The 16,866-nt window shown below is 48.9% G+C and overlaps 1 protein-coding gene across 1 annotated transcript; it reads right to left on the minus strand.

Annotated features, from left to right (window-relative positions):
- Window positions 1-901: 901 nt before the first annotated feature.
- Window positions 902-11,315, minus strand: CTSE (cathepsin E). The gene is made up of 9 exons (XM_036442320.2): window positions 11,157-11,315; window positions 10,414-10,570; window positions 9,870-9,987; window positions 8,580-8,698; window positions 6,267-6,466; window positions 5,045-5,167; window positions 4,065-4,206; window positions 3,873-3,971; window positions 902-1,761 (listed from the first exon to the last, which is right to left on the minus strand). Exons 1-9 carry the CDS (start codon window positions 11,222-11,224, stop codon window positions 1,597-1,599), a joined length of 1,191 nt encoding a protein of 396 aa, XP_036298213.1. The 5' UTR covers window positions 11,225-11,315; the 3' UTR covers window positions 902-1,596.
- Between the last annotated feature and the right edge of the window lie 5,551 nt (window positions 11,316-16,866).

Consider the following 16,866-nt stretch of genomic DNA (forward strand, 5'->3'; position numbering starts at 1 on the left):
ACAGTGAGCAGTTGAGTGGCCTTAGCATACCATTAGCATATTATGCTTTGTTTGGTTGAATGAAAACCAGACAACCAGACACTTAGCATATTAGGCTTTTATTATATAGGATTAGTTTAGTTGTATAGCATAGTGGTTAGACAATTATATACTTAATAAAGCATTCCCCCTATATTTTCAGTACTCACCTGTCACCATGCATAGTTATGACAACATTATTGAGTATATTCCCTAAGCTGTACTTTACATCCCTGTGATTATTTTGTAGCTATCAATTTGTACTTCACCATTTTCACCCAGTTCCTCAACTCCCCTCCCCTCTGGTAACCAGCAATCTATTCTCTGTGTCTACAAGTAAAATAGTTATTTTTTTTAAATTAACTTTTTATTTATTTTTAGAAAAGAATCCCAGCTAACAAATACAGGAGGAAAAACAAAATTGGGGGGAAAAAATCCCTGTTTTGTATTTCCCCTAACGACACTGTGGATCCAAACACTGGTCATCAATGGCTGCAAAAACCTTGAGGTAAAAATAAATAAATAAATAAATAAATAAATAAATAAATAAATAAATAGAAAAGAAAGGGGAAAATTTTCAAAAAATACCAAAGGGAAACATGTCATAAATGGATGGATGAGGCTGAGAACTCTGGGACCCCCTCACCATCCCTACCACTCCGACTAGAGAGACACCAAGCATTACCCATCTCCTGATGGGTTACAGTGGGACGTGCCCAGCACCTTCTATGAAGTATTCTTGCCACAAAATCAGGCCCTTAGATCCAACTGCCATTTGATAGGAAAGATGAGTCCAGAGAACCACGTTACATGTGACCTCTGTATTTCAACCCGCAAAGTTCAGAATGTGGCAAACTCTACAGATGGAAAGAGATATAAGAGGCATCTCAAGAAAGTGTAATTTGTGGACTTTCAAATCCTGATACAAACAAGCCAACCGCAAACATGACCAACCCCTTGAACACTGACCGCACATTTAGAAAGTTAGAAGGATTTATAGATAAATCCTTGTTGTGGTGACTTACAATGTGATGCTAAGAATTTGTTGCAAAATAATCCAGATATGTGGGGCTGGAGAGAGGAGTGGGTAGTGGTGCAAACAAAACAGTCCTGGCCATGTGCAGGTGGAGTGTGCACAGGGTCCCTAGCAGCTGCTGGCTGCAGGCCGAGTACTCCCTCCCTTCCCCCCGCTGGCCCCCCTGGTTGAACTCCCAGACAAACTCCTGGTCAAGGGGACAATTTGCATACTACATTTTTATTAGATAGGATAATCTCTGCTTCTATACATAATGTCCATAATTGGAGATTTCCATAATAAAATGTTAGCCAAAAGCAGTAAAAAGTTTGGGCATACAACTCAATCCTATCATGAAGGTGGCAGAGATGGTGATGTATGGAAATGTGTGTACGCTGGAATGCGGTCTCAACTCTGTTTATTCCTAACTGAAGTTGTCCCTCTGATCAAGTGCGATCTATTGGAAACAACTTTTTGACAGGTGTGAATAATGCCCCAACCTGACAGGCCCCGCTGGGTTTCCAAGGGGCGTTAGGCAGCAGGTGCGGACACAAGGCCCCTCTTTAGGGGACGGCTGGGGCCAGCCCCACCCGGTTATCCCCTCGGTCAAAGACAGAGTAAAACTGTCTGATGAAGATGTCTCCCAGGATCCAGAGGGGCCCGGCGGGAGGCTGGATGTCAAGGCCTTGAAAGCCGCTGGAGCAGAAGTTCATTCCATCTACGAAGTCCTGGGGTTGGGAAGAAGAAGGTAAGTGATGGGGGAAGGTAAGTGCCTTCAGCTACCACTGTGTGTTGGTGGTGGCCACACGGGATGGCCTGAGACAGCTGCCTCGCAATTTTGGTTGGTGGGTTCTTCCCCCTGCTTCATACACCTCTACTTATGTATTCCATAAAGTTTTTTAAAAAAAATATATGTTATTGATTTTTTACAGAGAGGAAGGAAGAGAGATAGTTAGAAATATCGATGAGAGAGAAAGTCATCGATCAGCTGCCTCTTGCACATCCCCTACCCACAACCAAGGTACATGCCCTTGACTGGAATCGAACCTGGGACCTTTCAGTCCACAGGGTGATGCTCTATCCACTGAGCCAAAAACGGTTTCGGCCATAAAATGTTTGATAGATGTGGGCCTGGGCTTCTAAGTTCTACAATTTTGAGAATTGTTCATCTGTTATACACTCCCACCCCCAAATACCATTTCATTATTGGGAATACAAAAACCTTGATTCTCAGCTGGGAGAGCAAAAGGTCTGGCATTAGAAGACCTTGACTTAAACTTTGGTGTCTTTAGATTCTGGTGGAGCTCCAGTCAAATTTTTCAAGGGAGAGAAACTGCCTACAAATGGCTAGCCAGGGCTATTTTCTTGTTCTGCAAAGAATCGCTTGAGTGGTTCCTACCAGGTGTAAGGCAAGTGGGCATCCCTTACTCCGTGGGAAGAGTGTAACTTCCCCCAACCTTGTTTTTCAGTTTGGGAAAGAGTTGGGATCTAACAGACAGCTGTGGTCTCCCAGCAACCACTGGAAGTTTGAGTTGCTGATGTGGGAGTGGGAAGATTTGCGGGGGGCTAGAGAGCCTTCTTGAGAGGATGGGGTAAGAATGCAAAGGTGTTACGGCATCCGTGATGGGTTGAGGTGGCTCTGATGGAAATTTGCTGGCAGAAAAGGACAATGGCACCCCACTAGGTACAGGAAAGGGCGTGGGGGTGAGCAGGGACTCACATAGGGTGAAGGTGGGAGGGGGTGCTGGAGTGGTGAAGGGTGTAGAGACAGATGTCTTTGGCAGTTGAAATGTCTAGCTTGTCCTCTAACTTGTGTTCACAGTGGCAGCTGAAGAATTCCTTTGTAGGAGGAGATTAGGGGACTTGACATGAAGCTGTGTTTTAAAGTCAGACATTGGTTTTCACTTTTACTATAACAGTAAACGTGGCTTAGGGAAGGGTTAATGGAGATCAAGTTGTGGGGGTAGGTAAGTCCCTAAAGCCCTCAGTCTATCCCTTAGCTTCTTGATTCTGGTGCAGTCACGTTGCTGTGGGTGACTCTTAGACAAGGTTAGTGCATTAAAGTGTGTCACCAAAGAACTATGATACCGAAAATCCGAGCCAGCTCTATGAGGTGGTCATGGATTTCCCAAACACCTGGGGGTTCCCTTTCTACCTCTCCCTTCACAGCATGTTAATCTCTGTGTGTGTATATACACAATCTGTGTGTGTGTATATATATCTCTTCTAATATATATATTAGAAGAGATATAACCTTATTCTGTACCCTCCACCCCACGCATCTCATATCTAGAACCATTAACTCTCTGGGTCTCAACGTCCTGGTCTGTAAAATGGGCTAATAGCACCCCCAGTCTGAGTTGGTGGTTGAGGTTAGTGACAATGTCAGAGAACTGCATTGAATGGCCTGCTCAGGTTTGCTGCTGCCTCGTGGCTGAGCAGGAAGTCAGAGAACCAGCCCAGTGGTCTTCCTGAGGAAGTGCCACTTCAGAGCAGGGTAAGATGGGAGGGGACTTGGGATAGATGTGGCCTCTGAGTGCAGGCAACTGTTTGAAAAGGGGAAGTGGCAGGTATCTGGGGAAGGCCCTGAGACTTGCAGAATGAGGAAACATCCCTTTAATTCTTTTCTGCCATATTGTGAATATGTATGTGTATGTACATACTTGTGTGTATGTGTGTGTGTGTGCGCACGCGCGTGTGCTTTTTAAAAAAAAATTGAATTTATTGGGGTGACACTGGTTAATAAAAATGATACAGGTTTCAGGTGTACAATTTTATAACACATCATCTGTATACTGTATTGTGTGTTCACCACCCCAAGTGAGGAAACAGTTCTTACCAGCAGGGTGTAGGCAGTTGGCTGAAGAGTGTAGGGAACTCCATTGATGATGAAGGTGACATCCGGCATGACATTGAGATTGTCACACTCCACAGCATACTAAAGCACACCACACAGGATCAGTTTAGACTCTTCCATCTCCCAAGAGAGGCCCATCCCCCTGCTTCCCGCTTCCACCAGACAGACACTCACTTCTCCGTCCACAGGCTCTGCCCCTATGGCCTTCTGCAGCTGCTTGATCTCATCTGAGGGGCCTGTGAGGAGGGAGGTCCCTGTGTCCACAATGGCCTGGCAGCCTTCTGAGCAGAACATCACGGCACCTCCGACCTGGATTCTGAGGGCAAAGGAAGCATCATCAGCCCCTCGCCTCTTCTCCTCTTGTCCCCTCTCTCCAGTCTCCAGCTCTCACTCCCTGCTCAGCTCTCTGATACCTGAAGCACATGCCTGGCACCTTGCAGGAACTTATTCCTGGCTGAGTTGACACCTGAATTACATTTCTTTGCATTCCTGCGTTGTCTAATACAATGCCAAGAAGGTGTCAGATCTCCAGTTCCACGTCCTCAATTGCTCCATGCCCAGGTGCATGTGTGTGTGTGTGTGTGTGTGTGTGTGTTTGTGTGTTTTGTGTGTGTGGCAGGGGGGGCTCAGTCAATGCTGCCACCTCCATGAAACCTTTGAGGGTTTCTTCCAATAGAAGCTGCCTTGTCCTGGCTGCTAGGCCACCTTGGTAGTACATCTCATGGAGCACTGATCACTGTCCTCTTTCCATGCAGTCACTTGTACGTGTGTCTCACCTTCTGTGCATCCTTTATACAGGCACAATCTGAATCCAATTCACTTCTGCACTCACTTCAATCAGCCCTTGTCTGTGTGTTAATTTATGCTGCATGAACAAGAAGCAGCTGGTGGGGTGTTTGTATTTACCATGAGTTGACTTGAAGGTGCACCACTGCTACAAGGAAGGAAGCTGGTGTTCGGTCCCGCATGCCTGTCATGCTGGTTACTGAGGCGCCTTCCTGCACCTCTGCTCAGCACCTCCACGCCTCGAGCCTCACGCAGGCTCCTGGCATTCTCTCCCTGTGACCAGCACTTCCACTCAGGTCAATTCGAGTTGTGCCTGCTATGAGTCATGAGTTCTTCCTTCAACACCATACTCTGTGGAGGATACTCACGCGTCCAGTGCTATCTGCCAGTAGCCTTGCTTGGTGACCGGGACCCAGTTCAGACTCCCAGAGAAATGGGAGTGGTCATAGCCTCCAAAAATCAGCTCGCTCCCTGCACCACCTTCTGGGTCACTGCAGGGAGAGAAAGGCAGGCTGCCAACGAAGGGCCACTGGAAAACCCTGGTAATGAGCTCCCACCACGTGGTCTAATCACTCCCACCAAGCACCTAGACAGGCAGAAATGCAAGCTCGGGCTTTGAGACCAGGGCTTCCAATGACTGTGAGTCAGTTAGTCTGAACTTTTTGGGCAAAAGAGAGACCCCTCTGCTCAATGATTTGTGAATGCACCACAACCTTGGTTAGGTGCCCTGACCGGGAATCAAACCCATAACCCTTCAGTGCTTGGGACGACACTCCAAACAACTGAGCCACCCCAGCCTGGGCCCATCTTAATCATTTTAAGTGTACAGCTTAGTCGTGTTAAGTATATCCACCCTGTTGTGCAACCAGTCTATAGAACCTTTCATCCTATAAAACCAAAAGTTTACAGCCATTCAATAACTTCCATTTCCCCCTTCCTCAGTCTTTGGCAACCACCATTCTACTCTCTATTTCTATGAATGTGACCACTCTGGGTGCTTCCAGTAAGTGAAATCACACAAGGGGTCCTTTTGTGACAGGCTTAGTTCACTTAGCGAAAGGTCCTCAAGATGTGTCCTGTGGTGGCATGTGTTAGACCGTCTTTCCTTTTTAAGGCTGAATGTATTCTATTGTATTGATATGTATATATCACATTTGCTTATCCATCCGTGGACATGTGACTATTTTATTATCAGCTTATTGTACATTTTTTTCCTGTCTCCCCCACTAGGATTAAACTTCTTGAGGACAGGGACTGTCTTTCTAGCTTCACTGAATTCCCAGTGCCTAGCATTGTGCTCAGCACATACGAGGGGCTTGGGAACTATTTATTCACGGCGTAAAGGAATGTCTAATTCCAGGTGTTCCTTAAATTAGTCCAGCGTGCTACAGTTTACAAAGTGCTTTTCGAAACCACTTTCTGAGGCAAATCCCACTTTCTCAATAGTCAGAGAGGTTAAGGGTTTTGCTCAAAACCACACAAGAGATCCAGCTCCGGTGTGTGATTGCTACGCCCTCTGCTTTCAGTGCCACCATGATGGCTCCCTGGAGCTATAACTGACCTCAGCCTGGCAGGCGTGACGGGCCTTACCTACTCATGTAGACAGAAAACATGGGTACGTCCACCAGGTTCTGGGCCATCATGTTGTCGAACACCGGGGTCACCCCTCCAACAGCCAAGGAGGGGTATCCCAGGCCCAGAATGCCGTCAAACTCTGCGTTCACAAAGGTCTGGCCAGGCTCCGTGACACTCTCTCCAAATTGCTGGCTGACCACAGTCAGTCCTTCCACCTGATGGGAGAAAGCCCAGAGGAAATTTGGCAAAGGGCCTCCGGTCCCCAGATTCTCCTCTCTCCTGAAGCTAATTCTTCTTTGACTCAACTCTTCTTGATTAAATGGGCACAACGATTTTTGCCATAGTCCCACTCAATGTTTAAATGTAAAACCCTTTTGGTCGAAGTATAATACAGAAATTGGAAGTGTGCAGTTCAGTGAGTGTTCACAAACTGTACTCACTCATGTGAGCAAGCTCCCAAACCAAGAAACAGGACATTGCAATCCCCAGAAGCTCCCCTCTGGCCCCCCCCCCCCCCCATCTCCCTCAATGCATCCTGCCAACTATCACACCTTTCCTCACAAGTGACCGGTCTCCTGGTTTCTAACAGCATGCGTTGGCGTTGCTTATTTTTGAATTTTATATAAATGAAATCATACGGTAGGACTTCTTTGGTGGCTGGCTTCTGTCACCTAATATTATGCTTATTGATGCTGTTTTGATTTGTTCATTGCCTTTGTATTACACAGTACGAATACGCCATCAGTATGTATGCAGTCTACCATGAGGCATGTTTGGGTTGTTCCCTGTTCCTGACTATTGCTAATAATGCAGCTTATACTTGTCTTTGGGTGAACATGTGTACATATTTCTGTTGGATATATGTTTGGGAGTAACATTGTTAGATCATAGTGTGTGCGTAAATGCCAACAGAATTGAACAAATATTGACAGAATTTTCCAAGTGATTTATACCGATGGATGTTTTCAGTACCAGTATTTTGAGAGGTCCAGTTTCCAGTAGCTCCATATCTTTACCAACACTGGATGTTGCCTGCTTTTCCTTCTCAGTCTTCTGGTGGATATGCAGCGGGTACATTTGGTTTTAATTCTTACTTCCTGACGACTAATGACATTGGACATTGGATATCTCCTTCTGTGAAGTAGGTTGTCTGCATGTTTCTTATTGATTGAAACCAAGTCCTTTGTTGGATGGAGATATGAGAAACATCTCCAGACTGTGGCTGGTGTTTTTACTCTCGAATGGTGTTTTTTGATAAACAGAAGATATGTATTTCAATATAGTTGAATTTATCAATCTTTTTCTTTTCAATTAGTGGGTTTTATAACTTCAGAAAGTTTTACCTACCGTAAGGTCATAAAGATATTTTTCTGTTTTTTTCTAAAAGCATTATTGCTTTACTTTTCCCATTTGTATCTATAGTCTATGAGAAGTGCTTTGATATGTGAGGTAGGAGTCCCTATAGATTGTCTACTAAGTGGTTAATGAGCAGAGAGCGCATACAGCGTGGATACGCTGGACAAAGGAACAATTCACATCCTGGGTGGGACAGAGTGAAGTGGCACAACACTTCATCCTGCTCCTCAGATCAGCGGGCGATTTGAAACTTAGGAATTGTTTATTTCCAGAATGTTTTATTTTATACTGTTAGGCTATTGTTGGCGGAGGACAACTATAACCACAGAAAGCGAAACCGTGGAAAAGTGGGGGCTACTGCGCTTGTGCCCATAAACCTGGGTAGGACAGGACCAGGGCTCCCCTGGCTCTCTCTCCCCACCTTGGTCAGGTTCCCACAGTTCTGGGACCCAAGGACCTTTGGTCAATGGGAATTTAAGGAGCAGCTCACGAGCTTAGCATCGAATTCAGGGCTGACCTTGAATTTGGATTCTGCCTTGTCTCTATGATTGGACTCCCAGCCCCTACCTTGTTGCTTTATTTCAGTAACTGAGTTCCCACCTTCTGCCCTGGCTTAGACATCTTGTTCCTTCAAGATGGAGGCCTGGTCTTGTCTCCTTGGTGCCCTGGGGCCATTGGTCCAGTTATGAACCCTGCTCTCGGCCCGGTTCCCTGTGTCCTGCAGGAATCCCTGCTCCCCCCCACCCCCACCCCCCGCTGCCTCTCTAGGACCTAGCACATTGCTCAGACTGGCCCATGGCTGGCCGCATCTCAGGCCTGGCCAGGCCTCCCCCTTCCCTGGAAGCCAGCTCCAGTTCTTTGCTTCCACCTCTTCCCAAGGCAGATCTGAAGCTGCTCCCCTAAGAGCTCGGAACAGTGTTCTGTCTCCCAAGTTCCTGACCAAGAGAGGGAATATAAAGAAATTATACTCACGGACACCTGGTCGACTCCCATGATTCCGGACAAGCTCCCCGTCCCATATTCAATGGAGAAATGGCCCCCTGGGCCACTGTATGTGCTGGACTGGGAAGGGCTGAACCTGGGGTGTGTCTCTGGAAAGCAAAGGTGCTGCTCTTGCTTGGGCCATCAGCCCACTGCCTTCATCCCTGCCCCACACCCCAAAGTGCAGAGCTGCTCCTGGTCTCCTTGGTGCCCTGGGGCCATTGGTCCCATTGTGAACTCTACTCTCGGCCCTGTGCCCTGCTTCCATCTTGAAGGAATAAGATGTCCAAACCGGGGCAGATGGGGGGACCTCAAAGCTGCTTCCCTAACTTCCATCCAATCAGCAGCTCCTCTCTTACTCTGCCTCACCCTTCCTTGCCACCGCTCCTTTCTTCTGTCCCACGGGGCAGTGGGAACCAGATCTCCCTCACTGACCAGTCTGAGGACACAGAGATGAGCAGGCGCACGTAAAGAGGTTGGCCATGGCCCTCCCTGGTGACCCCTACATTCCCCTCTAGACATACGTGGTGGGATAATGGAGGCCAAATAGTTGCCTTGGGCAAACATAATTGCCTGTGAGCTCCTGAGGCACACAGAATAAATGCCAGGCATCGGCCTCTGCCAACCACTGGGGCTCAGAGACGGGCATTCTAAAGAAACTCAGGATAAACACTGGCCATTCCAGGAAGTCACTCCCAACATCTTACACAAACCCAAGGACACCTTGAGTGTTGCCTGAGGCATCGTCTCTCCACCTTGTCCTACATGGACCGAGACGCCTCTCCTTAGCTCTTTTCCAGTTTTCACAAAGACCTCTGAGTGACCTCTGGTCAAAAGGGTCCACCGCCCCATTATCCCACCAGCCCCCTCTCTGGGAGCGAGGTCACCAGGCCTCCTGGATGCAGGTGAACAGTCTACGCTGGAACGTGACCCATCTACCTGCCCAGAAAGAGCCTCTGCAATGGAACTGTCCCTCACATTCCTTGAGGTGTTCCAAGGGGAATGTTAAAAATTTTGTAATTTTTTTGGTGATGGAGTTTTCCTCTGCCGATTCTGCTCAGTATGGAAGTTGCTAGCTTGGATAACAATCAGTTTTAACTTTCTTCCTCACCCAGCCCTGTCTCTGCTGAAGGCAGTCCTAGGGCAGAGGCAGAGGAGGAGAGGGGAGGCGATGTGCAGGGATGGCCAGATACGGGAACCCAACCCTTCCCCGGGGGTGCCACGCTCCAGATCCCAGGCTTGGCCTTCAGCCGTTCCCTGTGGGGCTCCTGGACCACTTACTGCAGGCCGGGCTGGTGCAGTACACGGAGGGGACCCAGAGGTTGGAGGAGCCGGTGTCAAAGATGACGGTGAAGTTCTGCGGTGGGGAGCCAATGGAGATAGTGCCAAAGTACTCCATCTGCAGGCCAGGGCGGGAAGGGAGCCTGCTGTGGCTTCTGGGGAGGGGGAGGGACCCAAGGGGAGCTCCGTGGGCAGGGCCTGGGCCAGCACAGACCGGGCTCAGAGACCTGGGAAGTGGCCATCAGAGGTAGACGGCAGAGGAAGGGCAGAGAGGGAGGAAATCTAACCACTATCCTGCTCCTTCCTTCCCTCTTACAGAGGTCCACACATTCAGGTGCCCAGTCGCTTATTCAGCCAAGTCCACAGGGAACCGGGCATCAGTTCATATGAGTCACCCTAGAGGAGAAGTCCGCCCTGCCTCAATGCTGCTGCCCACTCCCCATGCCAGGGGGTGATCCCCCTCCCCCTTCTCCTTCCCCTCCCCCTCCCTCTCCTCCCTCCCACTCCCTCTTTCCCCTCCAGCCTTTGCCCCAGGAGGCCTCACATCCAAGTAGTTGACGAGGGGCTCATTGGCACTCTGGTCCATCGTGCAGGATTCGGTGAACTGGATCATGTCCAGGTTCTGGGATTTCCAGAACGCGGAGAGCTGGCCCCGTGCTCTCAGCTTCTTTCGGAGGGACTGACCCCTCCTGAGGGGCACCCTGAGGACAAAACCCTGTGTGAGGGAGAGATGCATTCCTGCCTCTCTCTGACTCCCCTCCCCAACCCACTTCCCCAGAGGTTAATTGGGGAGTTACACAGGAGGGGGTCTGCAAGGGATGTGCCAGGATTTGGCCAGGATCAGGGCCCCTCAGCCCCAGCCTGCCCAGCTGCCTGTAGCTCCTCAGACCCTTAGACTTGAGACGGCCCTCCCTCCCAGAGATGGGCCCTCGGAAGTCGGAGGCGATGGGGCTGTGGGATGGTCTGCACGGCTACACGAACACCAGGGGGGACTGACTCAAAGGGTCAGAGAAGCTCTGGGGGAAGTGTTTAGGGCCTCTGAGCTGCAGTCCTGCTGTTTCCAATGTGAGAAGGTCCCTGGGGCTCAGCCAGGTGGTGGGGGCCCAGGAGTGGCTTGTGCTGGGCTGGAGACTATGGCTAACACAAGGTGGCCGCTTGGTAAGCCTTTCCTGGGCCCTCAGTTTCTTCTCCTTCCTGTTTCCCCATCAGCTTCCCTCTCCCAGGAGAGCCCTCCGCTTGAGTCAGGGCACTGCCCCCGCTGGACTCAGTGCTGGGATGTGGCCTCACCTGTGCAGGGTGCCCGAGGCCTGCGCCACGTCCGGGAGCACCAGCAGCAAAAGCAGCAGCGTTTTCATGGTGCAGCCAGCAGCTTCCTTCTCGCTCTGCTCGGCCTCCCCTCCACTTCTCCTTTCCTCGGTGCCATGGGCCAGTGGGACCAAATCTCCTGCTTGCAGACCCGCCCAGCCCAGTCTGAGGGCACAATGATAAGGCCCCTGGAGTCGATAGCCAGGCCCAGAGCAAACACAGCGTGTGTCACGGGCATTTCCCCTCCACCCCTCAGCTCCTTCCACACCCGGGGGTGGGGAGGGAATCTGGAGTGGGACTTGGGAATCTGCGCATCCAGGTTGTAAGGCTAAGAGGATTGTCCACAACTCAGCAACTCCTAGAATCTGGGACCCACCCTGTCCCAGGAAGCCCTGTATTAATTAATTGAGGGAGCACCTTGCCCCTGGAAACGTGGGAACCACCTACTGGTAGTTACCATGAGTCTGAGTCTGTCTGAAGGCTCCTGAGGGTGGAAGCTCAGTTGTCACAACACGGAGCACGACTCTAACTCATTTTTTAAAAAATCCTCACCCAAGGATTTTTTTCTCTTCTCATTGATTTATTTTTAGCAAGCTTGGAAGGGCGGGGACTGGGAGGGAGGGAGTGAGGGAGAAAGAGAGAGAGAGAGAGAGAGAGAGAGAGAGAGAGAGAGAGAGAGAGAGAGAGAGAGAGAGAGAGAGAGAGAGAGAGATGTGACAGAGACACATTGATTGGCTGCCTCCCGTATATACCCCGGCCAAGGCCAGGAATGCAACCTGCAACCCAGGTATGTGCCTTTGACCAGGAATGAAGCCCACAACCCTTTGGTGGGCCGGCCACTCTAACCACTTGGCAGCACCAGCCAGGGCTCTAACTCAGCATCAATCAGTTTGTTTTGTCTGTATTTCCTGTTCTCTCCTCAGCCCCTTAGGAGCCCAAAGTCAGTTTACTTCCCCACCCCCCACCCCCCAGCCCACTTTGAAACAGAAATCAGCACCCTCAGAGCCCCTGGAATGGGAAGGTTTGGTAGTGGATTGTGGAGCCAGTCTTTGTGATCCCAAGGACTTATGAATCCAGGACTGTAGGGTAGGGAGGATGGGAGTTCAGAGGAGAAAACAGAGGTAGTCCTTGAGGGCCAGAGAGGTGCTCTGGGGCAGGTGCCTGGATTAATTTACTGACTGCCATAAAAAGGATCACACACTGGGTTGGCTTAAACAACAGCAATCTATTGATATTTTCTCATGATTCTGGAAGCTAGAACTCCAAGATCAAGGTGTCGGCAGGGCTGGTTTCTCTTGAGGCCTCTCTCCTTGGCTTGTAGATGGCCACCGTTACCTCTCTGTGTCCTCACATGGTCTTCCCTCTGTGTGTGCCTGTGTCCAAATGTCCTCTTCTTATAAGGACACCAGTTACATTGATTAGGATCCACACATAGGACCTCGTTTAACCCTAATCACCTCTTTAAGGGTCCCATCTCCAAACACAGTCACATTCCGAAGTAGGACTTCGATGGGTGAAATGTGGGGAACACAATTCAGCAGAGCAGCATCCTGTCTGTCAGTGGAACTTAGGGGGAGACGGAGGCAGGGCTCAGCATTTCGCTATCCCAGCATGTGAGGCCCCTCAGCATGTGCTTATCTCTGTGGGCATCCCACCTACCCCATAGTGGGTGGGCTTCGTCTCCCCGAGTGGAGATAGAGGGCATCTTCCTCTAACCCCAACCTGCCTGAGCGAGGGCTCAGAGGCCCTCACTGCTGTCACACGAGAAAATACTTTCCAGCTCTGCTTTCCATCTCTGAAGCCTAAGAAAGAGACAGGCTTTGGAGACAGAGAGAGACCCTCAGGGATGTGGATTGGGGCTGGTTGGACACAAAGGCTTGTCTGCTTCCGGAGTGTTTGAAAATGTTTGATGGTGACACCATCCTATCAACTTCTCTTTTCTGCAGCTTCAGCGTCCAAAAGATAAGTTAGCAATGAGAGGACGGCTGCTTAGCGCTCTGTGGAAACCAGCTTTATCAGGGCCGATTGCCCCAGAGACAGTGTGTCACATGCTGCTGCTTCCCCTTCCTGCTCAGCCAGCCCCTGATCACGGGAGCCAGCAATCCAGGATGCCCTTGGCCCTGGCCCTGGCACTGCCATCAGCTCGGCACACGTGTGACCAACTGGAAAATGTCCCAGCGTCATTCTGCTTGAAGTTGATGAATGAACGATGCTGTGCATGGTACCATAGGAAGAGGGCTGGAATCGGCTGCCTGGATCTAGTCCTGGCTCTGCCACTAACTGGCCATATGACCGTAGAGAATCACTTTTCTCTGATGATAGTTCCCTTGTCTATGAAATGAAGGTGTTGTATTGGATGCTAACAAGAAGGAACATTCTAGTAACATGGGCTATGTGCCAGGCTCTGAGCTGAGGACCTTAGAACATTAGTTCATTCAACCCTCAAGCCAATGAATGCTAGTTATTAATAAATTATTATTATTTTAAAATCTGTTAATTCTTCTTTTTATTTTTTTAAAATCCTCACCTAAGGATATTTTCCCATTGATTTTTAGAGAAAGCGGAAGAGAGAGGGAAAGACAGAGAGAAATATCAACGTGAGAGAAACACATCAATTGGTTGCCTCCTGCACGTGTCCCAACCAGGGCCCAGACACGGGAGGAGCCTACAACCAAGGTCCATGCCCTTAACTGGAATCTAACCCAGGACCCTTGAGTCTGCAGCCAATGCTCTATCCACTGAGCCAAACCGGCTAGGGAAGGTATTACTTTTAAGCCCATTTTACATATGAGACATAGAGAACTGAAATAACTTGCCTAAGGTGCCAGAGCTAGGATTCAAACCCAGATTTGCCTGACTTTAAAATTGGTGACCAGTATTAGATGATCTCTAGTATCTGACATTGAAGAATTTCTTCCTAGAAGAGAAAGGCAGAAAGAGAGGGTGAGAGAGAGGAGGCGAGAAAAAGGAAGAGCAAGAACAATTTTCTGCCTGATGGAAAATTTGAGGTGTTTTTATTGTAAGAAGAGAGATGGGTGTGTGCAGCAGATCTGTGTGATGAGAAATCCTATCATTGCTCATTTTTTTGCAAATATTTTCTATTTTTGCCTTCAAGAATCATTATTGTATTGCTGACCAGTGTAAAAATCCCCCCCATGCACCCCTCTGCTAGTTATCCCCGCCCAGACACTGAATTATGAAGAAGAAAAGTTAGAGGCGATCAAACCATGTGTTTATTGCTCAAGAGCTTACTGGCACAAATGCACTTTCCCCCAGGGTTTGGTCTGCTTCCGTTTGGCAAAGCCTCTTGTTTTCCTGAACTGGAAATAAGAAGGATCCAAAGTCCCCAGCATCTCACCATGTCAAGAATTCATTTATTTTGAGTCATTTCCTAAACCACTGTCAACCGTATTATGGGAAAGTGACTTTCAGACTAGAAATTGTGGCAGCCCAGCCAGGAGAGGGCACAGGTATTGGGGAAGTCTCTCACCTGAGTGCTGTGTATGTGCGTGTGCTGTGTATGTGTTCACGTATGAGTGCTGTGTATGTGTGTGTGCTGTGTATGTGTTCACGTATGAGTGCTGTGTATGTGCGTGTGCTGTGTATGTGTTCACGTACCTGTGGACAGGAAGAGAAGCTCTCGGGCTTGCCAGAGAGCAGACCGCACCCTAACAACCAGCTTCCGTGCTTGGTACTGAGCCCAGGTATTGGAAGCAGACATAGCAGGGTGTGGATTTCCATCCTGCCCCTTAGCAGCTGGGTGTGGGGCATCTGGGTTGTTTTGGAGCTTCCGGTCCCCCACTGGACAAAGCAGAAAATGATTTCCTTGCAGGATGGTGTGAGGAGTCCAGGAGACCACCCTCAGGAGGAGTGCCTTTATGTCCCCCAGCCCAGCACATGACACCAAGTCAGCATTCCATACTGGTACCCTGGTTAAAGCCTGGGCAGCAGGCACGCTGCCCTATGTACTTTAAGTGTCTTCACTCATGTCATTCTCTCAACACCCCTTAAGGTAAATGATCCCAGAGAGGTAAAGGAAAGTCTTATTTGTATTTGAAAGGTGATGGCCCTTCCCCTTTAAAAAAAAAAAAAAAAATTTTTTTTTTTTAAATTGATTTCAGAGAGGAAGGGAGAGAGAGAGATAAAAACATCCATGATGAGAGAGAATCATTGTCCAAGGTCACACTACCGGTAATGATGAAATCAGGCTCGAACCCAGGAAGTCTCTCTCTAGGCCCTAGAGTCTAGGGTCTGATCTTGCACAGTGTTCGGCTGCTGTCCGTAGCTCATATGTACGCTAGTGTAGGTATTCACTGACTGAATACCTACACTACTCATCCACCTCCATATGCATTTTAATGGTTCAGGAACGCTATCAAGGCGTCCACCTGCCCTCAGGCCGTACTGTGTGATCAGGGACTCAACCCCTGAAAGGCTGAAAATGAAAATGCTCTCTGCCCCTTCGTTTTCTTCTCTGTGAAATGGGTTGTTAGGAAGATGAAAGAAAAGCTTATGTGAAAATGCATGGCACACAGTACATGCTCAATAAATGCATGATTGCATTTTTATTATAAGGGCGAGAGAGAAAGCAGGCTAAGGTGACAACATGCCGATGACTTTCTTTGTTACCAGCGCTGGTTCTCATTTTCCGATTTCTGGTGACGGGGGCCTCATCTGGCCGTGCTCCTTTCTCCAGGGGTTGGTTGGTTATTTATTTATTTATTTATTTGTTTGTTTATTTATTTATTTATTTTAAGGTCTTATTGGTATTTGAAGGATGATGGCCCTTCCCCCCCCCCTTTTTTTTTTTTAAAGATTTTTATTGATTTCAGAGAGGAAGGGAGAGAAAGATACAATAGAAACATCAATGATGAGAGAGAATCATTGATGGGCTGCCTCCTGCATGCCCCCTACTGAGGATCGAACTGGCAACCTAGGCATGTGCCCTTGACCAAAATCACACCCAGGACCTTTCAGCCTGCAGACTCTGTCCACTGAGCCAAACCAGCTGGGGCTCCAGTGTTTTGGCTCCCCTACTTCAGGACTCTGGGCTCTGAATCCATTCTCATCCTGGAACTTCCTCCAGTGCCCTCAGGGTAGGACTACATTCTAAAGCTGTGGCAGAATTTCAACCTCAGGTTCTCCTGAAAGTGAATTTGTCTCCAGTGCTAAAAACTCCTGTCTTGTTCCTGCTCCACTAAATGCCTTGGAAACTCACAGGGGGCAAACACACACTGAAGGTTCAATTAAGTTTCTGTCCATTCCGGGACCCCAAGACACTTGTCTGCTCTTCCCTCCAGGTTTAGCTGGCGTCCTTTCTCTGAGAGCCTCCAAATGACGCCCCGTCACAGAAAAACTAGGACACCTCATCACACTGATCCTGTTTCAGAGATGAGAAATCCAAGGTCCAAGAAAACTCTTCCCCCAAAGGACGAGATGCAAGGACAGGAAGCCCAGGGCCTCTCACTGGGTGGAGATGGGGCACCAGGAGAGAAGTGGTGGCTGAGGTTTGTTTTGAAGATAGAACCCACAGGACAGGATGCCGAAGTGGATGGGGATGAAGGGAAGGAAGGATGGTGGATGACGCCTGAATTTGTCCCACAGAAAGACTGAGTCCTGTGCACAAAGCCGGTAGTTCAAGGTTACGTATTCACCCAGCATTGTTCATGATAGGAGAGCTTGTGTAACCGCA

This window comes from Pipistrellus kuhlii, unplaced genomic scaffold (assembly GCF_014108245.1).
Source record: "Pipistrellus kuhlii isolate mPipKuh1 unplaced genomic scaffold, mPipKuh1.p scaffold_m20_p_18, whole genome shotgun sequence".
NCBI classification, from domain to species: domain Eukaryota; kingdom Metazoa; phylum Chordata; class Mammalia; order Chiroptera; family Vespertilionidae; genus Pipistrellus; species Pipistrellus kuhlii.